At 42.1% G+C, this 24,582-nt stretch overlaps 1 protein-coding gene across 2 annotated transcripts in view; it reads left to right on the top strand.

Moving 5' to 3' along the window:
• notch1b (notch receptor 1b) overlaps positions 1–24,582 on the top strand; it is a 48,640-nt gene that overhangs the window by 1,351 nt on the left and 22,707 nt on the right. For both annotated transcript variants that reach the window (XM_084728402.1, XM_084728401.1), the window contains exons 2-9: positions 167–245; positions 14,946–15,208; positions 15,391–15,729; positions 18,070–18,192; positions 18,281–18,514; positions 19,875–20,030; positions 20,430–20,615; positions 21,424–21,537. In XM_084728402.1, coding sequence (XP_084584528.1) covers positions 167–245; positions 14,946–15,208; positions 15,391–15,729; positions 18,070–18,192; positions 18,281–18,514; positions 19,875–20,030; positions 20,430–20,615; positions 21,424–21,537 — 1,494 coding nt within the window. The remainder of the gene's footprint in view (positions 1–166; positions 246–14,945; positions 15,209–15,390; positions 15,730–18,069; positions 18,193–18,280; positions 18,515–19,874; positions 20,031–20,429; positions 20,616–21,423; positions 21,538–24,582) is intronic.

Here is a 24,582-nt window from a genome sequence, read left to right as displayed (position 1 = left end):
TCAATCAACTTAAAATTTTAAGGCAGCCCACGAACTAAGCTTAAGTTTAAACAAATGGTTAATTTTTGCAGTGTATATTGTAATAACTGCTGGTTCCAGACTTGCTTAAAAGTTTTTAAAAGTTGTAGCAAAGTGCAGCAGGTGTATTAACACTTTCCATTCACAGGTCTAAGATGCTCCATGCCCGAGCCGTGTTTGAACCAGGGGAAGTGTGAGGCAGGTCCAGATGGAAACGGAGAGTGCAAGTAAGTTTTTAACGTCTATAAACAGCGAGGAATATACCTGCAGAGAAGAAATGTGGGAAATATGTGAGATTGTGGACGTGACTCAGATGTTTGGTTGACATGTGAGCACTCACACCAGTGTTGCTATTTCTGGGGAGGCAAATGGTCAGAGAGCACAGACAGAAATGAGTGGACATTGATGAGGACAAGGGTCACTGTGAGAGAGAGAGAGTGTGTTTGTGTGTACGTGTGTGTGTGTGTGTGTGTGTGTGTGTGTGTGTGTGTGTGTATTAGTGCTACCACACTCTTCAGCCAAACTCTCGCAGCCCTAAATCTTGCTTTTCTTTTCTTTCACGGAGCGACAGCTGGGGTTGCCAGAAGCTCGGCGACCATTGTTCTCCACTGCGATTAATTCTGTGTGACTAATCTGGGTGAGGCTTCCCAGAGAGACCCTCAGACCCTGTCCTCCTACTACCCCCTCCTCTCTCCTGGGATTTTGTCCCCTCCTCAATGGCCCTCAGTGCTCTCACTCTCTCATTCCCCTGGACAGATGGCATAGCAGGGTAGATGCTTTTTAACCTGCTGAAAAATGGAGACAAGCTCCTAAATTTTCTGAGTTTTCCTGCACTTTGGAGATTGTTTTCGGTCCTCGTGTAAACCAGTAAGCACCAGCTCAGCCCAGAACCTGTTTTTACAACAATAGATCTACTCTGAGCCTCCTGGCTCTATTTCCATCCTGGCATGAGCACCAGCAGCCAGTGTCATCTTACTGTCGCAGAGCTCACTGACCGGACCGAATGGTCGGGCCGACCGGGTCACAGCTTCAGCACTGCAAGACCCAGGCAGCCATCTTGGCTCCCCGCCACATCTTAATTTGGTCTGGTTGGTGTTATTCACCCCTCAATCACACAATCACCCCCTCCCCTCACCTTCCCCATCTCTTCATTGGGCCACAAAGCCATCATTGTGCCCCTGCACTGTCCTCCTCCTCAGACTTCTCCAATTAAGCATGGAGATGGATGTCCTCAGAGTTTTGAAAATGTTTGAGCGGGCACACAGGGCTGGGTTTGTGACACTGTGTGTGTGTGTGTGGTTTTGTGTGTGTGTGTTTAAAACATTGCTTTCTTATTGTGTCACTGTGCCACCACAGGGCTGTTGGAAACTCTTGAGAACAAGTTTAGGTTCACCAAGTTCAGGCGGCAAAATATTCATAGCAGAAACTTACAACTGAAACAATTAGTTGACAGGGTAACTTGAAATCATTTTGTTAATTTTGAAAGCAAATGTAGTGAGGAAATACCAACATATTGTCTTGCTTCAGCTTTAATGGGGATATTTGCTGCTTTTCTTGAACATATAATGTTGCAAACTGATCATCATTGTTCAACTTTTGGTTGAGCTAAAAAAAAAAGGGCATTTGAAGAGGCTGATATGCTTTTTTTTTCAACGATTTTTGACATATTATAGACTAGGCAATTGATTAAAAAATAACCAACAGATTAATCAATAATGAAAAGAGAAATTTTGCATGTAAGGCTAATCTTTTTAATCTTTGATAATGTGTATTTTGCCCTATGGGAGGCCACAACAGATGTTCATTATACCATTGACCCCCAAATTGAGAAGATGTTGTGCTCTTCATAGTAAATGATCAAACTAGGATCACTGTAAATTACAATTAGTCAGAAAGACCAACCCTATTTATTCCCTTGTTGAAAAATGTGACAAAAGTTTTAATAGTCTATTCCTGCTTTTGCTGGGGACCCCCCACAACCCACTGTTGGCCCCTGGACTTTAGTTTGAAGATCAGTGGTCTATTATAACTTAAAACCATCAACAAGCAGCCTCTTCTTTGTGCACAACCCCGTCACTGACAAAACAAAAATAAAACAGTTCCTGTTCTTGATCCCTGTGATTAGATATGAACCCGATCACTTTCCAGAAGGTACAACTCTGGCGTTTACTCTCAAAACAAAGAAATAGCCTTGTTGTTACTGAGAGTATAAGAAGTCTGTAATTAATGAACAATATGATTTAAAACCTTTCCCTGAGGCTCAGTTTTCAAACAGAATTTCAGTTTCCATCAGTCAAGCATCCCCAGACACTCCCTTGTAAAGGACCAAGTCTGTCAAACTCAGTGACCCCAGTTTGTCTTGAAATCTTAAGCCCAAGCCAGAATAACCCTAACGACACTCCCAGGATTATTTTGTCAGAACCATAAAATTACCATAACTGTTTCACAGGCTGAATACTCTACCAGGTTGTCTAACATCACTCCTACGTGAACTTCCTGCAAGCCGTTTCCAAGATCGATGAGTCAATGCTGTCAGCTCTTGTGAAGCAGCAGGGTTGGCAGTATCAGGGACTGGACAGACAGAAATAATTGAAACCAGGTGGATCCTGTTTGAAGGTTATCGTGAGGTTTTCTTTTTTGCAATAACTCATCAAAGAAAGGTGTTAAAGGTCTGACAGTGTCAAGTGTATTATTAATCAGTCAACTGCTATCCTGCTTGGCTCGGTGAAGGATAAGCAGTATTTTAATGTTTCCTAATGAAAAAAAAAAAACTGCTGCTCTTGAACTCAAGTGTTATGTTTGAGGTTAAGTAAGTGGCGTCAGATGCTTCAGTTTTATATAGTTTGACAGAGATGCCTACTTGACATGCCATACCATAAATACCACCTCCTCGTCATATCTGGCCCGCCCGGCCCAGTGATATCCTGACTGAAGTTTATCTCCAGAGAGCCTCAAGGAGGCCTCTCATTTTGCAGAGGCTTGGCAGCAGGAGAGCGCAGTGACAGAGCTGAGCCAATCCACACCAGGAAAAATAACTCTGAAATTCCAGTGGCACAATGACCAGAATCAAAGCGGAGCGCCTCTCTGCCCAGAGAGATGAGGGATGTTGGGCCCGCTTGAGGGAGTGAGGAAGGGTGCTGCAGAGAGATCGCATACCTCCATCATCAGTTAGTCAGCATGATGAAAAAATACTGACATCCTGTTGACTGCGGGGAGTTTTTAGGATTTAGGCCAGTATGAATGAGGCCAGTCTGGAAGCATGTAAGCACATCACAGAAAGTCATCTAGCTTGTCAGTAGAGAGTAATCATTTGGTTCTTGTCCTGTTGGATACAAAGACCTGAGCTGCTTGTGCTTCAGGTAATCAAAACAAGCCAGTGAAGTTGTGCAGGGGCTTTAATGAATTTCTTGATTTGATCATATTCAATTAGGCAGTGAGGTACCATACAGATACCAAAAGATCAGCACCGTAGTTTGAGTGACAGAAAGATGTTTTCCTCAAAATCCATATTACATTGAGCAATCTAAGCATCAGTTTTTACTGTTGTCTGTACATAAGCAGCTACTAGCGTTCCATTGATTTTCATGGTTAATCGATTATTCGTTTAGTGTATAAAATTGCACATGATTGCACAGTGATTTGCTCCTGAAAGATTAGGAATCTCTGCAGAAAATGCAAAGCACTTTTGCACTGGCACTGGCATAAATGACAAAAAAATATCAAATCCTCACAATGAAAAGCTGGAACCTGCAAATGTTTTGACTTGAAAAGTGAAGAAGAGTTTTTCGGAGTAAATTATGTTCTATAATTAAAAAGTTACCTAATTTCCTAATTCAGAGTTAGAAATACCTGATCAGTGGATAAGCAAACAAGACTTGCTAACATTTTATGCTTGTCAGCATTATGTCTTCAAGCAACAAATACATATTGGCTGCTTTCTAAAAAAGTAGTTTTTCATCACATTATTGTTCTGACAAAATAATGGCTAATGGCTAAAATATACCCGTGTTTACCAACCTGTGTTTACCAGCTGCCCATCACCTCTAACTCTTTCCACGAGTGCTTATTTTGTATTCTGTGTAGCCGATTGCAAATCACAGGTGTTGTCATTGACATGTTTCTTTTATGCTGACATGAGCGTAGAATTGATGTGATTGGTGTTGAAATATTTGAACTTGTGTGGATAGCAAAATTTTCACAACTAAAAATGTGAGAACTTTATTCACAGATTTTGTTTTTTTTTTCAGCGTTTGCATCAGATAACAATCAGGGTCTTTAATTCCTTGCTGGTATGTGCTGCGACTGCTACAGTATACATCCACTTGAATGAAAGTGAGCCCTTGTCTCTCTGGTTCTGGAGATTCCTTAATGGCACCTCTGTTTGCTCCGGTCAGATGAGTCTATCTTAACCTCCCCCGCGCACACCCCCCCCCCCTCCCCTCCTACACCTCCATTCAGAGTCAGGAAACAGCCTCGGAGTGGCCCGAGGGAAGAAAAGGTGCCGTATCTGATCATATCATCACACAACGAGAAACACACAGCGCAAGCCTTTTATATGGCCGCTGCCGCCGGTGTTGGGTTCCCTTTGGCAAGAGTCTGGCTGGTGAGAGGGCTGATCGTCACAGTGTTCTGGCTGAATGAAGTGACTCGGTGGTGGGGAACCTCAGCACAGAGGATTAGTGATATCTGAGCCTCCCTGGTTGGCATATGCCAAGACAAATCACATAAACTTTGATCGCAGGCTGAGAGGACTGACAGTCAGCATGTGTGTGTGTGTGAGACAAAGACACTGGGCATACTCCAAACCACACTTCCTCACTTCTTTTTTTCCTTTCAGCCAGACCACCTGTCTGTGGGTTACAGTATAACAACTAAGAGGGACAAGCACTCACCCACACAGCAGCATGCTCCATAATACCCATGATTACTTGTGGTTTTGCCCATTCAGTTCCGCACAGGAACAGATCGACTTTGTCTGCCAGGTGTGCTTTTAGTTCTCAGTCACTCTCACTGCCTGATACGCACTCACTCACAGGATATTCAGGAGAATTGAGGGTGATGTCTTTGTAGTGAAACGGAGCAGTTTGTTCAGTTAAACAGCAATACAGATGGTAAGACTGATACCAACCATGACATCTGTTACTGAGGGGGCAAAAAGGATTATAATGACGAGTGAGGGGTCAAATAAACCCCTTAAATCTTTTTTGTGGGGTCACTGCTCTATTCAAGAGGCAGAGTTAACTATAATGTGGCAACTGTGGTTAAAAAATAATACAATAATTGATATCAGATGTATGCTAGACATACAGTATATATCTATTGTTTTGATCACACTAAAACATAGAAAGAGGTATGAGGCAAAGATACTGCATGAGGTGAATTTAAGTCAAAAATTTTACTCTTTTTCCTCATAAGTCAAGTCCTAACATTCAGACATGATACACTTTCTATTGCAGATATACCTCCATTAAATTGCATAGGAATAATAGATAAGTTTTCAGTAATTCATTGATACTTGTCTGTATATTTATGGTGCTAAAATGTACAAATTAATGGGTGTAAGGTTGCAGCGCTAAGGAAATTATAAAAATACTGATGAAATATAAAGCAAAAATGCTCTTTTTTATCAGGATTTACCACTGACAAATATTTTATCAGCATTTTACTTAAATTAAGATAGATATAAAAGGCTCATTCTAAAGGAACAAAAACAAGATTCTTATTTTCAGGTGAGTAGGATACACTAATGAAAACATACTTACAAATGATATATTCTACTTGTGGCAGTTTCTGCCAAAGGTTCACTCTAAACCTTATACACTGGTAACACAAAATTACCTTTTCATTATTCTAATAAAAAAAAGTGGCATGATACTTAAAAAGTGGAAAAAGTGCCATTTTACCTTCTTAAAACATCTTTGGTTGGACTTACAGACACTGGCTTGTGAGGCACGGTTACCAGTTACTGTATAAAGCAGGTAATTTTTCACTGTAGTTTAGCTAAGACTCAAAATAAACGTATACACATCAAAAAATGAAAGCAATACTAACAGCTTACTCCTGGTCTTGATTTATGAGGGACAATTGGGCGCTTGGAGGAAGCAGTGATGGGAAATTTTGGCTCAACTTTGAAGTGTCCGTGTACAGTAACAACCTCAGTGTCCGGTTGCACTGTCAGCTACACCTTCAGACACCCGTAAAGCCTTAAAGTGGTTCCCAGACTCGTAAAGTAGGCAGTGGCAGAAGTCATTAGAGCTGCTATGAGTCTCAACACACACACACACACAGACACACACACACACACTGAGTCCCTGGGGGAGAAGGCTCTTTCCCATGGGCTGTGTCCATAATAATAATGCTTCCAAATAAACAGGGTCTTTAATGAAGTCTGCCAGATGTGGGCTGGCCAGGTCAGCTCTCCTGTACGATTAGAGAGGAAGGAAAAGAAGGAGGGATGTAAGGAGAGGGAAAGAGGGTCAGCGTTTCCCCCTGTAATTTCTGTTGCCAGTGGGGATTTGGTGGTAACTTTGGTTTCAGTTCCACAACAAACAACAACCCGGTTCTCTGTGCCAGCTTTGGTTTTAGTGGAAGAGCTATTTCTGTCTCCATAGACTTTATTTGTGTGATTGAAACCGAATGTAAGCGTGCATTTGCAGTGTTGATTTTCTCTACCAGTGGTGGCACAGTTGTCACTGTGGTCAGCCACTATATGCTGCTGGGAAAACACAAGAGAGGGCAGAAAAAGAGAGGGAAGTGTGGAGGAAAGGAGAGGAGAGAGCAGGGCCCCCTTGGGCAATGCTTTTAAAACAGATCAGACAAGACTAAAGGGGACTTAGCCCAGGCACAGAACCAAACAGCCAGGAAATGAGAACGGGGAGGGATGAGGGGAGGGGGCCAGAGGTACAAACATGCTCCACTAACACAGTTTGACTCCTGGCTGAAAGCTCTTTCTCACTGAAGGAGATACCTGAAAGAGGAAGGGAGAGAGAGAGAGAGAGAGAGAGAGACAGAGAGAGAGACAGAGAGAGAAACGTTTTTAAACAACAGTCCTAAAGAATAAGTCTGGTTTACATCTACATCTTTTTCTTTGTATTGTTACATAGATAGTAGATATTTGAGGACATCATCTTAGTTCTTTGGAAAATTGTTATCAACATTTTTTTTAACCGTTTTCTGACATTTTATGGACCAAACAGCTAATTGATTAATTGAGAACATGATTAATTAATAGTTCCAGCCCTACTATACTGACTGATGGTTATTTTTATTATCTATTAACGTGTTGAATATATTCTCCTTTAATTTATTAATCTTTTGGTCTATAAAATGTTTTCGTAAAGCTCAAGAGGACATCGCCAAAGTGCTTTTTTAAAAAAAATCCAAAACCCAAAGATATTCAGTTTTCAATTACGTAAAATTCAAAGACGCAAATGCAAATCACCAGATTATACCAGAGACAGGAGCTGAAACCAGCTGATTGAAGTTATCAATAATGCCTCTGATACTCTGATTACTTTGTCGAATACAGTGTTATCATAAATGATAGAACTGATTTCCAATCATGATTCCAATAATGAAAACATGATAAACCAGATTTCGTCTTTAACTAACGGTCTAAACATGATTTAGCTTTTGTTATATTCTGTTATTTTTTGCTAAAATCTATAGAACAAGATTAAAAAAAAACAATAATCCTGAAATAATCCTAATTGTGCCATTTTCAGGAATTGAACCAGACTCTGATTCTGTCTCTCACAGGGCTTTATTTGGATTGGCACAATTACTGAATAAAAGCACAACCTAATTCACTAAGCTTCTTAAAATGGATACAGACTGGGGCCTTTACAGCTGCTAAAATCTGTGTACTCACTCTAGGTTTTTATTTGTATACAGTGCACATGTGTAGCCTGCGTATCACGTTCAAAGCCTCTGTCCCCATCTGTGTGTGACCTCAGAAAGATGGCAGATGGCAGATTGGCCCGACACTGAGGAAAGCCCCTTTAGAGAGTGACGCCTGGCCGAGGGTCAGATGTCACCACAACATCTGCTGCAGGCTCGAGCCGCCGCCCGGCCCTGTTATGCATCCCATCAGTGTCGCGGACCTGTTGCCATGGGCTACTGCGGCAGCGATAGAAGAGACAGCGCAGAAGTGAGTGCAGAGGAGAACAATGAGGGCTGCTGGGGCAAGGATGACAGAGAAGATAATAACAGTATCGTCCTTACTGCAGAGATAATTCCACTGCTGTCCGTCCTGCGGTTATACGATACCTCCCAAACACCTGATATTTGCTCAGCTTCTGATTTGTGCCCCTCTTTTCATGTCTGCTTTATTTACCTTTCGAGCAGCCCAGTTTACCTGCTGCTGTTGAGATTATCCCACTCGCCAGGCCGGCACATTTCATTGTTGAAGCAGCTGCTTTGCTGTTTGTTTTGAACGCAGCCAAGACTCCATAAAGGAGTCGTTGAATATACTTTTTATGTCTGTGCTCTCTTGAGGCAGTTAAGCTCGATGCCTGTAAAAGCTGTTTTGTGCTGAGCGTGTATTTGACAGGCTCCTGCCAAGTTAAAGAGCAAACTGTTACCCTTCTTTGCCCAGCGTGTGCTACAGTTGACTTACTGCTACCACCTCAGCCGGAGTGTGTTTGGATAGTGCGTCCACGTGCACCGAGGTAAGAGTGCAGGGGCTCTATCTGTTTGTCTTTTAGGCCTCGGTGTGAGACGCTGGGCTGTTTTGCGAGGGCAGATGCCAGGTTTCAAAGCTGGTGCGAGTTTTTTCAAGGAGCCATAAAGTGAGGCTGCCAGCGAGCGGCGGGTTAAGAATCAGGAGAGGAGACTCTTTAGAGCAAACACCCAAATTCCTCCTGAACTGGCAGCCCATTTCTGTCTTTCTCCTCTCGAAAAACCCAACCAAACCAGTTCCAGTCTCCTTTCTTTCAGCCTCCTTTGTTTGTCCCTCTTCGTGTGTGTTTTGGATTTTAAGCTTTCTTTTGCCTTGCGCTTGGCCTCAAATGTCGCAGACCACTAAAACGTTGCAGCCTGGAGTAACTTAGAAGAGGGTTCCAGGGGAGACAGTTGAGACTTATAAATCCAAATGTGGTGTCTTACAAATGAAAAGAAACGGGGGTGTTGGAGAGGAGTGGGTGAGAGGGTTTGGAGGGAAAGAAGGTGCACAGAGGGAAGCGGGAGGATGCCAGCAACCATACGGCTTTGAAGAGAGGAAGTGAAACCAATAATGAGAAAAAAAGGGGAAAATTTCAAGGATGAGCCATGTGTAATGAAAGATGATTCAGGGGAAGATTTTTTAGAGGCGGCAAGAGAGAAAGAGGAGGGAAGAGGAGGTGCAACAGCTGAATACGCCCGGCCTGTGGTCAACTCTGAATGGGGAGGAAAAACAATGGGCCCACTCATCCTTCGCTCTCTCTCTCCTCCTCATTTCTCTGCTAAGTAGTGAGGAGGAGGGGGGGGGCGGCCATTCAGATACCAACACTGTAAAAAACGTCCAACTCAAGACACCCTTTAAAGTAGGGTTGAGTCTGTTTTTCACCAGTTTTTAATTGGATTTTATATATGAATGCCCGATTGGAAATCAAAAATAAAGAAGAAGTATAATCCAGTATGATCTGTTAGCAAAAATAATCATATTAATGCTTTACTAAACTTTGGCTGACATGCTGTAGAGAGAGAAGTGTCACAACTAACACAGATGAATTTTATTTTAATTTTGAATGTCTGAATAACAACCCTAAAAATGTCTGATTCAGACTAATTCGTGAGGTAATCAGCTTATTTTTTTTTTGCAGTGCATGGCCCCTGTCTCTGTCTAGGCTTGAGGACAGGAGTAGGATGGGGTGCCATGGAGAGGAAGGAGGCAGAGTGGTGGGATAAGGGGATGTGGGAGGAGGAGGGGGGGTGAATGGCTGGGGCAGCAGCTGCTGTCTCCTCATTAACATGCGCACCTGCTCCCTGCGGCCTTTTTCCAGCGAGCTCGTGTGGCGCCTCACGACCTCAGCACCCGCCACCACTGGGACTTAAACTGGACTGGCCTTCTAGCAGCCAGATCTGCTGTTGACCCCCCCCCCCCCCCGCATCACACAGGCTGGATACAGATGCTACAGATAGTATGTGGAAGAATTTACAGCTACACCACAAGTTTTAATCTAAATATACATCTGTGTAATCAGATGAAATCAGAAAGTGGAACTGCAACAGAGAGGATATCTGATGTGCTGTGTAACCATGTTTGGTGAAGTGCAATTTGAAAAAGATGTTGTTTTAGATTATTTATATTTATCCAAGTGAAATGAGGTTTCACAGGTCAGCTTGGTTGGTCGATGTGAGCATATATGCAGTTGATTTCTGGTACAGTATGGATAAAAAGTTCTTCTCACAATATGAATTTCAATATCTCAGCTCAAGGTACATATTACTACTGAGTACCAATCTGATGCCATTGTTTTCATTTTCACAAATTCAAAACCGGTTTTATAGCTCCATCACTGTGTGAAGTCAATACAATGAAAAAGACAATATTATGCTCAAGTAATTAATGTGGTGCTAAAAACTGACTTTAAAGTCCAGTGTGTAAGATGTCCTGGGGATTGGCTGGCAGAATATGGCAGAAATGGAATATGAGACAAACCAAACTCTGGCTCTGCGTCCAGGCCACGCTGTTTGCTTTTACCTGTGCTTGACAGCTACCTTGCTGAACTGTCATGGCTTGCACGCCTGTGGTGTCCACACAGGCGGCATTTCTACTGCAGAGCTGCTCCTGCTTGCTGTATCTATCAGAAATTGAATATGATATTTATGTGTGTTTTCTTTAGTGTATAATCACCTGAAAATGAGAATCATTGTGATTGTCTTAAAATCAGCCATTAATATCTACAGGGAGCTCGAGTCCTCTTCCGTGGATGCCGCCATGTTGTACTGTTATGTTTCTACAGTAGCCCAGAATGGACAAACCAATCACTGGCTTTTTTCACAAGTTTTGTGGCCACCATAGTTTCTTTTACATGCTTGCAAGGGGAGTGTGAGACGAGGTGCAAGTTCATCATCAATCATGAGACAAATTAGTGATTTTGGGCGTTATAATTACTCAACTAATACTGACTGTGTGATACTGTAAAGTTTTGCGTATAACTGATGCCACTTCTTGTTTTAGCTCGTGATCTGGAGGCTAAATGACACTCAGCCAAGATAGCGCTCTCTGCTCTCTCTGCAGTGACATGCCACCACTCACTACTACTGTTTATGCAGCGGGCAGCCTAGCATGTGATGTTTTCTTTTCCTTACCACAGTCCTAAGGCTGCCTAATCCCCTGAGAGGGAGACCCTGTCTAAACACACGCCTGTCCCTACAGAGGGGCCACGGCTCAGTCCCCATTTACACACACACACTGGACCCCCTGGGAATGTTTGGGGACATGGTCCTGCCAGCCCCTCAGGGCGAACAGACTCGCTGGCTCTGGTCAGGTATTTGAGAGTGACGGCGGGTTTTCATGTTGTGGGAAGGCAGATCGCTTTGATGTCGACAGGATGTTTTATGCGCAATGTTGTTTCTGTGTGACAGTAAAACACAACAGTATTCAAAGAGGGCTGCTGTTGGTGCTGAAAAAAAGCAACAAAGCCTTAGAAATTTTTATTTCTGCACATTCCCTGCGTAATTTTCCTCTGCGCAGGAATTCACTTTCCAGAAATCTTTCATGTCTCTTGACAGAGGTTGCGCTGCAGTGTCTTCCGTTTCATCCTCTTCCCATCCCTTGTCTGATGCTGGAGCAAATCCTCTCTGGGGAGGGAAGAATAACGAGCATTGAGGTGGTGGCATGGTGCTTTGAAGTTCCCATAATGTTGGCTTGCAGCTCAAACACTGTGGCATAGATGCAGCCTTGTCCTCAGGATGAATGAGTGCTGACAAAAAGGGTCAAAGTGAGCACATTTCAGCCCTGAGAGCTGCTGAAGGGTGCCATGATGGCTGCTTTTCTTCTGTCTCGACTTCTGGAAAGGACGGATTAGGAACAGGAATTCCAGATACCGCAGATTTTTTTTTTTTTTTGTTCTTGTCTTCGGTGCTATTGAGCCGATGCTTTGTTTTTGTAATGACCAAGCCTCTCTGACCACCCAGTGTTGTTGACAACAGCGTTGAATGTCTGCAGGTGATGAATATGGGAATGTGGCAGCAGGGAGGGTCTAGTGTAGCAGGTCTGAGGCGGCTGAATGTACTTTCAAGTACTGACCAAACACTCTCTGTATTGAAACTGTCAAGTGCTGACAGTTTGCAGCGAACGCCTGGCAAAACTCATACTCGACTCATATTCTTGATTGTAGAAAAGTTCATAAAAAAAGCATCATTTTGTTAATTTTCTAACGAGAAGTTTGCCTAAACAGTGGTTCATTGATTGTTAAGCTGATAAACTGTCAGGAAATAGTAAGAAGTGATCATCACAATTCCTCAGATCCAAAGTTGACGTCTTCAAGTTGCTTGTTTTGTCCATCCAACAGTCCAAAAACCAAAGACTTTGATAATACAATGAGTTAGACAGAGAAGATAAGCATGTCTTCACATTAAAGGAATAGCTCCTCTCTACTGTAATCATGAGGTTGCCCGGCAATCATTGGAGAATTAAGGAAGTCACTACATCCAACCAAAAAACAGTCCCAAAATAATGGCCATAAAATGAGAAAAACACAAGAAAAAAAAGAAAAAACAAGGTATGGTGAGTTAATCAGTAAGCTGTTGAGATGCTGGCAGGTGGTGTTACCTTTTGACAGAGCCAGGCTCGCTGTTTCCCTTTGTTAACTGGCTGCTGCCTTTATATTTATCGTATAGATACAAGAGTTGTAAGAAAGGAAATGAGCATATTATTTCTCACTTCAATCAGATATTCACATATTCAAAACGTGATTTTGCTGATTTAAGACAATTTCTTGCCATTTTGGTTTCTGTTCTTAAAAGAAAAATGTTTTTGTAGAAAAATGTTTTTATTGTGATACATAAAGTCAATTATTGTTCAGTATGGGAAAATGTAGGTTTTAGACTGTCAGACTAACAGAAAATCAGCATATCATCATGTCAAGCAGTTGAAACAAGGAAATATGTAGCATTTTATAATATGTGACATATTTTTATTATCTAATAATTATTTGTTTAATCACCAGTTTCACTGGTTTGACCGTCACCTACAGTGCTGTGTGTGAGAATGCACGCCACTGTCCACGTCAACATACAAGGTCCTGTGCGTAATCTTCATGCGTAATCTTCCTGTGTGTGTAAAAGACTGCACACTGTGTCGGTATGACTGTGTGTGGACATGCTGTGTGTGTGTGTGTGTGTGGCCCCTTTGTTGAGCCATGCGTATCCTCAGGGGACACCCTTCAGCCTCTCTCATTGTAATTGTAAATGTGTGAATGTGTCCCTGTGATCTGCTGCAGCTCTCTGTCTCTCTGGGAACTTGTTCGCTGGGGTCCAAGCGGGTGGCGTTTATGACTCAGATACAACCTGTGAGAAACATCACAGGAGTTTGTCCCCCTCCTCCCTCTGTTCAGACCACTCTGGTTTACAGCCTCAAACACATTGTTCACGGGGGGTGATGGTAGAAAGATGAATGTGCCGTTTAAAGCATAGTTTCTCATGGCCATGTTGCCATGTTGTAAAAACAGCAGGACCGTCTCTGAAGAGAAATAGACAGTTCAGTCCTATTGGTTGTATAAGGCTGTTACCCACACAGCTGATTTATAAGCACAGTACTGCACAAAGGGATGACCCTGTGCTAGTCTGAAATGTTGCTTTACCCCCATGAACTCTTCAATAGGTGCTGAGCTGAGAAAGATTGGGTGGATGAAAATAGTGTTTGGGAATTCCCTTTGACCAGTTCCTCTCTTTGTAATGCTAATTTTAAATGAGGACAATAAATCAGTAATTGACATTTATCAGTAGACCAATATATCCTCTTGTACATAGAGGGTTTTATTAGATCTTTAGCAAATTGTGTGTATTAATGACATAATGGTGCTCCTTCATAGTCTTTTGTTTGTTAATTAGTTATTTAAAGGGGTCATTGGATTTTCTGAGACTCTTTATATTTTTCCAACCCACTCAGAGCACAGCTGGACAATAAATTGAGTTTACCAAATCACAGACAATATGAGTCTTTTTATGGTCTAAATTTTAGGGTTCATATTTGTGCTGGAAAGAAAATTGAACTGCACTACTTAATTTGCTATGTGCCTAAATAGTGCGCTTGTAAGATAAAGAAATAAATAAGTCACATAACATAATGTGGTGAAATAAACTTGAAATAATAATTTTGAATGCACTTATATACAGTATGTATATAAATATGTAATTTACCATGGCTGTAAGGTGCTGGAAAACCTTGAAAATGCACATTGAAACACCCGAAAACGAAAAGAAAGGAAAGGAAAAGTTATGCACTCATGTATTTCTAACAAAACATGAATAGAATGAAAAGAATCAGATCAAAACCTAGCAGTTTAATACAATCTCACTTATTTTTTATTTTGAAAAAGCCATTATTAAGAATTAACAGCATGTACATAATAAGACATTGATTTGGTTTTGTAGGTAAGTAGATATTTAAGTTGCTACTGAATAAGTTAATTCTGGGGGAAACGTAAATTATCTTTGATATAATAAAAAAAAATGTATATCTGCAGGTGAGAGATGAGGGAGAGATAAAGACGAATATCACAGGCTGCAGAGGTCATTTATCTTCCTCAGAGACACAACCTTCTCATGCAGAAAGATATGATATATTTTTTTCATATTTTATCATTTCATTGCTCCAGTGCCAATGAAAGAATATCAAAATATTTAAATACCTTTTGTATTTTATTTTTCAGTGTTTTTCAGTGCACCTGTCAATGTGTGCAGAAAATGTTGCTGACTCTTCTACCTCTCTGTTTTCTCAGGTGCCGGGATGGATATGTAGGAAGCAGATGCCAGTTTCGTGACCCATGCACCTCCTTGCCATGCATGAACGGCGGCACGTGTCGTGCTGTGACCAAAGGGAATACAGTGGACTTCAGCTGCACCTGCCGACTGGGCTACACTGACCCCCACTGCCTGACACCGGTCAACAATGTCTGTATCAGTTCGCCGTGTCGCAATGGAGGCACCTGTGAGCTGGAGAATCTCCAGTCGTACAGGTGCCGCTGCCCGCCTGGATGGTCAGGTAACACACAGCAGTATTCCTACAATCAGAACTTTTCTTTTTGTTCTTCAGATTCTTTTTAGTAAAGAAAAGTAATTGATGCATTGATTGAACCAAAAACTACAGTTTCAGTGTCTGTTATTTTCTTAATAATTAAGATGAGTCCCAAACGGAGCTAACACATCATTTCTTTGTGCCCTCAGGTAAACTGTGCCAACAAGCCGACCCCTGTGCCTCAAACCCTTGTGCCAACGGCGGTCAGTGCTCCGCCATCGAGTCCCATTACATCTGTGCCTGCACGCCCTTCTTCTCTGGAAAGACCTGCAAACAGGACGTCAACGAGTGCGACGCGAACCCGCCGCCCTGCAAGAATGGCGGGGTGTGCATCAATGATGTAGGCGGCTACCGATGCCAGTGCCCGCAGGAGTACACAGGCAAGTACTGCGAGAGCCGCTACCTGCCGTGCAACCCGTCGCCCTGCCATAATGGAGGCACCTGCATCCAGACGGGAGAGACCAGCTACGAATGCTCCTGTGTGCCAGGTAGAGACATTACACTTGATTTAAGGTTAGAGAGCTACATTAGAGGAATGTTTATTGATGTGGTCTTCTGTTCCATTGCTTTAAGACCTGGTTAGACCAGTGTTTAAAGGTGAAGTTAGCAAATCCCAGGTCATCAAATACCGACTCTTTGAGTTGGATTCATTTTTGAGCGTCATTTCCAGGTTGGTCCAGTATTTGACAACCTGGGAATTAGACTTATAAACCAACGTTCTTTCTCCAGATAAGCTTACTCCTCCGGTCCAAAATAGAGGAAAGTGGATGGTTTGCAGTTATGACATAGATATTGGTGGTACCAGTAGAATGCACCTTGAGTAAGCTGTACTTTGAGTTAGCTTTGAGAACTTTTCTCTTTTCTTACTATCAAATGAAATGATGAATCTTCAGAATGAAATGCCAGGGAGGAGTTAGCAGTACAGTACAGATAAAATATATTGACCCTTTAAAAGCTACTGTTACTGAGCAAGTTCCTGCCCGGCTGTTATGTTAGCTGTTAACCAAATGAAATGACGTACATTCCTGAGAACAAATTGCAAAGGTGCAAAGGCATGTGTGTAGCATGTTAGCTGGCCAGCTACAGTCATCACCAAGCCTCTAGACCTAAATATTTAGTGAAGATGGGCAGATAAAGTTCAGTGTTATACTCTCAGGTGTTTCCGGGCCTTCACACAGTTCCTTGTTATTGTTATTATTCCTATTTAATCTATCTTAGCTATTTTGGCTAAATTTTCCCTTGCTTTGCTACTTTTTCTCATGTTCCGCTGGGTCAAATTGAATTTTCCCTGTTGAAGACCAATAAAGTTACATCTTAGCTTATTTTATGAAGTCTTTAGTTTAAAAAAAAAAAGATTGAATGTGAATTCAAATCAGATCCGTCACTCATATACTATAATAAATCATATAATTCTTTTTAATTAAGTTCAGGTTAATTTTTGCTCTGTCTGTGTTCCTGAAGTCCTGAAGTCCCTGCTAGTTGCTGGTTAAGTGATGATGTCATTGTAGGCAGGGCTGTTCCTGCTTATGTTGTGTCTTCTGTGTGTGTGTGTGTGTGTGTGTGTGTGTGTGTGTGTTTGTGTACATGTATGTTTCTGCTTTGGTGTGTACAGTGTGTGAACAAGGCAGAGCAGGAAGGCATCGGGGCTTATCATAAGGAAATAGTCAAAGAACAACATCCTTTTCACATAGCGGAGTGAAGCAAAGCTTGCTGGGACCTCGGTCCTGACCAGCACCTCATCACCTTCACACAGACCACCTTGTTTTTGTCTCTTACAGTCAAGGAATTCATGTTATGAATTTGCGTGGAAACGTTCCATCCCAGCTCTTTTCTGCTTGTCATAACAAGCGATTCCTTGAAAAACAAAACAAAAAAAAGTATCCCCCAACATGTTTATCTTACAACATATCAGGCAGTTAGCTGAGACTCTTTACCTTTGGAGAAACGTCATGGAGCTGTGTTTTTATGAGTGGGTCCCATTTCATCTCGTGTACCTGAATCAGGATGAACATGCATGCAACCAAGCACCTGAACTGTTTCACACTGTTCAGCTGATCAGTGGAGGCTGGTGACACGTCAAGAAAAGTAAAAATTTGTCAGCAATATGCAGGAAAGAAGAAGACAAGTATCATTATTCCCAATTCAAGTTCAGGTATGGACGTTTCTTGATTGTCGCCTCCCACTATATCACTATATGAAGAAAAACAAGACAAAGTCATCCTTCTAAAAACACAAATCCCATCTTAGGTGCTTGATAAATTAAGGCATCTTGTTGCATCCTCTTGTATATATTAATGTAAGGGTACTGCAGTTCATTTGCATTTTATTTTGCACTTAAAACATTTGCAGCATTTTATTAGAGACTGATAACAGTTTGCGTAATTATCCGTATGCCTTCAAATCAGAAGTAGACGAACACTTTTAGGAAACACCATAAAGTTCTTCATAAACATGACCAAAAACACTCCTTGCAGTGGCAGAGATGACTTGCGCTGGTTTTGATTTTCATTTTTTATTACCCATCTTGCCACATGTGCAGTCCAGTGGTTGTGTAACTGTATAGCAGAGTGGATGTTATTACATGGTGAGGTTGCCACAGACCTCAGGAGGGTACAGCTGCCGTCTTTTCTGGGAGGAAAAAGACAGTTGACCACATTTAACTGTAGAGAAGTTTCACTCCCTCTGTTGTACACGGGAACTTGTTGTTTTCAAACCAGGACAGATGAGTGACTGAAACTCTGGAGCCTCCACCATTAGAGGTTACACAGTGAAAGCAATGGAAATTCACACTTAATCAAATTCTTTTCACTTATTTATGTTTGTTTCAGGTTTCACAGGAAAAAACTGCAACCACAACATTGACGACTGTCCAAGTCATGAGTGCCAGAATGGAGGGACATGTGTGGATGGAGTCAACACCTACAATTGCCAGTGTAAACCTGAATTTACAGGTCTGTAAATAGTTCAGAAACTAAAGTTATTATCACTTAGGTATTGAGGATATAGACCTTATTCTTCTGACCCCTGGTTCTCCCACAGGTCAGTTTTGCACAGAGGACATTGATGAGTGCCAGCTGATGCCCAACGCTTGCCAAAATGGCGGCACGTGCCACAATACCTATGGCAGCTACCAGTGTGTGTGTGTGAACGGCTGGACCGGGGACGACTGCAGCGAGAACATTGATGACTGTGCCAGCGCTGCCTGCCACCACGGATCCACCTGTCATGACCGTGTCGCTTCTTTCTTCTGCCAGTGTCCCCATGGACGCACAGGTATTTACATGTTTATTTTAGTATACAGGAATTTATTAATGCATGACATTTGAAAATGCAAAAGCCTTATAAGCTTAAATTCTGTAGATTAGCTGGTTTTGATGGATTTTATGTATTGTATGGATGGAAGGATAGGGGGAATTAACAAATTAAAACTAAAATTAAAGGCTGTAAAGTCAACACTAGTGAGTAAGCGCTCCGTCCAGAGAAAGTGACGTTCATAAATGCTGATCTTTGGTTTCTCCTGTGGTTTTGGTGCACTAAACTGGTCATGAGTGTGTTTTTGGCAGGTTACACAAGACATGTTATATAATTTTATTACACCGCTTTCTTGAATACCGACTTGACTTCTGCTTTTGACCTCCGATTGGTAATTTATGACACTCTAAGGTCTGTTATTTCTGAAAAGCAGACCGCTGCTATGAATATCAGACAGTTGCTATGGCACAGTTCTGATCATAGACTCTGAAGGACTTAGTGGAAACAATAAATCATTTTTAAATCAATATCTTGTGTCTAATTATTAGTTTTATAGTAAGTAACTGTGTAATAACTAGGATAATGTGCAGTGAGCAGAAAAAATGAACCCCGACAGGGTGATTCAGGACAGTCCTGCATCACTCTGTTGGAGTTTATTTCACCATAATCACTCACTCAGTTACCTTCTTTATGATGACGTCCATTAATTTATTTTACTGCAGTGATGGGAATTGAACCCACAGACACTGCAAAGGACTCACAGCCTCAGTACATGGGGGAACGTTCTACCAGCTGAGCTATCAGGCCACTCAGGGACAGTTTTTTAACCTCCTTTTTCTTCCCAAAATGAAATTATATCTTTGACGGAAATTCTGCGGTGTAAAAACATGTTGACGCGTTGATGTGTCCACCGCTAAAATCGATGCATTCCACACTTTTCCCCTCCTTGTCAAAACCTGGCGCCTAAATTACCCACAATGTCACTCGACCGCCAACAGTTTGGTCAGTGATTGGGGTGTTTCACACTAGAAGCAGGTAAAGGAGGCTCAAGCAGAAATGGGGAGCGGGCTACAGAGGTTTTCTTTCTTCTGTCTAACTCTATACCCTCAGATCTTCATTTTCATACTCGTAGTCTTCAGCCTCAACACTTTATCAAGTTTGCAAAGCTCTCTCTGGAGCATGACATGTTCTTCATGTGTGTTATGACGAGTCTGCTCTCCAAAGTTCAAAGTTCTCCCAGTGTTATGTCCCACCTACCCTGTTTAACTCAGAAATACGCCATGATACAGAAGCTAGATAATCTTGAAATGCTGTTTCTTTAAATGATAGAAATGATTGCAGGATGTTTTTTATAAAATCCATCTTCTGTCTTGTTTACCAGGACTGCTGTGCCAGCTGGACGACGCCTGCATCAGCAACCCCTGTCAGAAAGGCTCCAACTGTGACACCAACCCCGTCAGCGGAAATCACTTCTGTACTTGCCCGTCAGGATACTTTGGAGCTTCCTGCGATCAGGATGTTGACGAGTGCTCACTGGGTAAAACTCACAAATCTGAATGATTGAGGACACATTTTAAATTTTGGCTACCTCAGAGAGTTGTTTAACTAAACTGCTATCAAGAGAGTTTTTCAACCATCACACATGCATTGGTAACTCTTTTATACAAGCCAGAATACAAGCTCATTCTTTCCTGTTATTATGGGTACTTTGGTACCCGTAATTGTGCCCATAATTGCAGTGAATAACACCCACAGGGGTATTATTGCTGTAATTACACAGATTTGAGGCTTTGGTTTGGCTTCGTCAAACAACACTAAGCCTCCCAAATCATCACATTGTCATGTTTAAACAGTCAAATTGCTCCTTGTTAGGTCTTGTACATACATGACAACCTGTTAAAATTAAGTGAAGTTAAATTAATTATCTGTTTAACAGGTTCCAACCCATGTGAGCACGCAGGGAAGTGCATAAACACCAAGGGTTCCTTTCAGTGTAAGTGTCAGCGGGGTTACAAGGGGCAGCGCTGTGAGCTGGACATCAACGAGTGCATGTCCAACCCGTGTATGAATGAGGCCACCTGCCTGGACCAGATAGGAGACTTCCACTGTATCTGCATGCCAGGTAAGAGACATTTTGAGAGAATTATTACATCACAGTTTGACCAGGAAATTAAATATTCAGTGACATTTAACACATTTCATAGCCCTTCACATTGACCGAGTGACTGATCACTCTTAAAATTTGTCACTGTTACCCTCAAATATTGTGGAGATTTAACTTTATTAAACAATTTGTTTAGATTCATATTACTAAAGTAAATTAAGGCTGACAAACAAGTCACATGGATTCACCTTTCCTTTCAGGAGTCCCTGCAGCTGTAGTGTCACTTCTATTGTATCTTTTTGTATAATTTCTTTGTTCTGTTAATATGAGCTAAAATAGAGACCTGTTTATTATACCCATGGCTGACAGGACTAAATACTTCAAAGGTTGCCTAAACAAACTGAACATCACAAGATTTTGGACTGGTGGTAATTGGCGTCCTAATCCTATTAAAAGGGTTTCTGCAGGTCCTTAAAAAGTTTAAAGTCCAATAATCAGAGCACACCCAGCTAGTTAATGTGATGTCTCCTCTCATCCAAAAATTAAGCACTTCTAGAAGTAATGAGTTAAAATTGTTTGTGTTAATCTTTCATCTAATATGAGTAAGTGTAAGGTCAGTAGACATGGAATAGGTCCTAAACCGCATTCATAATGGTATTAAAAAGTCATAAATTTAACTTTTACTTAAATGTTAGATTATACAGCTACTGTATATAATAGAGAAGTGTTACAGCAGTATAGAAAACAGCAGTGTGAAAATGCTTCTCACTGTGTCTCTTTCTAACCGATCCATCTTCCTCCCGGTCCTCCCTTGCTAATTGGCCAGGTTACGAGGGGGAGTTCTGCGAGATCGATACAGACGAGTGCGCCCACAGCCCCTGCCTGAACAACGGCAAGTGTATCGACAAGATCAACGCCTTCCACTGCCAGTGCCCCACAGGTGAGGCTGCCGTACCGCTGCCGCTGCAGAGGAGGAGGAGGAGGAGGCGGAGGAGGAGGGGGAGGAAGGAAGGGTGGGAGTGGGTGGAGGCATGGGGCCAGGGGGCACAGAGGTCGATCTCTCTGTAGCTCGTTCGCTCTCTCTGTTTCACTCAAACATAAACACACACACACACACACAGACACACACAAACACCTTTCTGGACGGGCTCTAATCCCAGCCCTGAGGCAGGCTTACGCAGGCCCGGGTAGCCCAGAACGAACGCAGCAGTCGAGGAGGAGATGGAAGAAAAAATCTATAGGGAAAGGCTTGAGGAAGTTTGAACTTTTTAAGCAAGTTTCTTGCAAAGTCTGATGAGTGAGCAGAAACTTGTGGATCTAAACATTGTGTGGAACAAGGCAGAGCTCATGATATCAGACAGATGTGCTACTACTGTACACTGTACGCTGTATGCTCCACATCTTTTGTGTTGTGGTAGACAATGAGCCACACTCTTTGGAATAAAGGTGCTAACTAGAACCATAAACAGTTCTTTGGCTAATTCACATAGGAGACCCTTTTTTAAGATACTTTTTGGGGGCTTTTTGCCATTATGTTGATAGGGGCAGCTGACAGGAAAGAGGGTAGAGAGAGGAGATGACATGCAGCAAAGGGCCGCAGGTTGGAGTCCAGCCAGTGGCCGCTGCAGGGGACTGACAGCTTCAGTACATTGTGCACATGCTTCACCAACTGAGCCACAGGGGCACCCCAGAAGAACCCTTTCACAGCGTTCTATCTAGAACCGAGTGCAAAGCATTATACCTAGAAACATCTGTGAAAGGTTTTCCGCCAAACCCACAATGAGAGGTTCTACAGAGAACCTTTCTGTGGTGTAATGGTTTCACCCAGAACCTTTTCTGGGGGTTTTATCCAGATTCTTTCCACCTTCTGGGTGCTAACAACAAACCACCCACAGAGTTCTACTGAGCTGATTTTATATATTGCAAGCTTTTATCTCGAACCCACCCAGAGGGTTCTACTGAGAACCTTTTTTATTTAAAAGATTTTATCTAGAATCCACCAAGGAAGTTCTGTCAAGAGCCTTTTTATATTCCAAAAGGTTTATCTAGAAACCACCCAAGGAGATATACCAAGAACGTTTAACTTTTAACCAACTCAAGTAGATAGACCGAAAACCCTTTTGTAACCCAAAGGTTTATATAGAACCCACTCATGGAATTCTACCGAGAACCATTTTATATTCCAAAGGTTTATCTAGAAGAACCCTTTTATATAATGGTTCAAAGAACTCTTGACAAACCCTTGACGTAAAAGAGGATTTCGACAAGTGTCTTTCAAAAAGTGTTTTTCTTTTTTTTTGGATGAAAAAGGGTTCTTCTGTGCAGAACCTTAGCCCTTCAGAAAGAACCAGGAAGAGTGTAGAGGTTTGGTCTGTTTTTGCGGGCAGTTCGTTGTTTTGCTGCATCTTTTTTGTTTCCACTACTGCCACTGGAGTCAGACTATTTGGACAGGAGGTATTGATGTTTTGTTCAGGAAGGAAGGAATGCAACTATTGGATGTTGGATAGCGAGGAAAGGAGAGAAAAGAAGAAAGCAAGGGAACGATCTTCAAACTCCCAAAATGTGTTTTTGTGTTTTGAATTCTTTCATTGGGATCATTGAGGTGGAAGTGATTTTTTTTTCTTTTCGGGGAGGAAAATAGCGAAGCTCTGAGTCGGGTGGATCAAAGGCGGCCTGGGTGGAGAGAGGCAGGATTCCTCCTGTTGAGAGAAAAAAGAAAGGAAGGAGGAAAAATCCAAAGAAAGAGAGAAAGAAAGAGAGACACCCCAACAAGGAAGCTTTAGAATTAATAGAGAGGGGCTACAAGAGTGAACACAAGAGCTTAACGCCTAAAAAAAAAAAACCTGTGTGTGACAGCGAGAGAGGGGTTATGTGAGGAAGCAGCACAAAGTGGTGGTGGTGAAAGTGTTTTTTTTAGGGAGGGTAGATGGAGGGTTGAGGGGGGTGGGGGATGTTGAGACGCACAGACCGTTATGCTGAAGCAGGAAGGGAGGGGGTAAAGAAGGGGAAGGGGGTCTTAACCGTCCTGCTTGAGATGTAAATTTGTCCCCGTTGCGAGCCAGGCCCGAGGCGAGGGTCCCCTCTTATTATTTCTGTACATGGAATAGCCATGGAAACCCCACTGAGAGCCATTGAAATGTCTGATTCCAGCAGTCTGTGGATAAATCCCTCTTTGGCCGCTGTGTGTGAGTGTGTCCCTGTGCATGCTTGCATTTCTGCTTTACCTTTTGTGTGTGTATGCATATGTGTGCATCTGGGTAAGAAATTCCTTCATAGAAGTTTTTTTTTTCCAGCCTCTTTGATTTCAGTCATTTTGAGGCACTGTAACTGAACTGTGAAGAAACTTAACTTTTGCTTCACATCCAGGCAAAAAAAAAAAAACACTCAATTTGTACCGCCGAGGTTTGTTCCGGCCTCATTCCCACTGCTGGAAACTGGCAGCACTGCTTACAGAGGAGACTGGCGTTCTTTTTTCTTTCTCGGCCCACAAACAGCTGATCATTCACTTTTTGATTATTGAAGGTTTTTCTTCCTTATGATATTGGCTGTTTTTGTTTATTGTTGATTTTGTAGTGTTTCTGTGGGGCTGTGCTGGCCGTGTAGTGCGAATGCAGTGTTCATAGAGAGTCAGAAGCTCAGACACTTCAAAAATATCAGGGAGAGTTGTCATAATACCAGAACATACTTGATACCTCTTTTGATACCATGACAAAAATATTCCTTTATTAACACAGTGCTTAAGAAATAATCACTGAACAAGATCTGGTTTTGCTGGAAGCCAAATTTTAAGGACAATAAAGACTAAAACGAATGAAGGTCTAGTAACACTGTATAGATCAGTTTAAGGCCATTAAAAACTTTTGGGTTGCCAAGTTGTGACTGATAGGATTGTTTGATCATCTGGAAAAGGGCTGCAAGAGAATCATGACTGCATGAATACCAAAAAGAAAATGATAAACACAAGCCAAACAGAGTTTTTGGAAAC

This window comes from Lutjanus erythropterus, chromosome 10, assembly GCF_056507025.1.
Source record: "Lutjanus erythropterus isolate fLutEry1 chromosome 10, fLutEry1.hap2, whole genome shotgun sequence".
In the NCBI taxonomy this organism is placed as follows: Eukaryota; Metazoa; Chordata; class Actinopteri; order Lutjaniformes; family Lutjanidae; genus Lutjanus; species Lutjanus erythropterus.
This window is presented reverse-complemented; position numbering and strand designations above follow the sequence as displayed.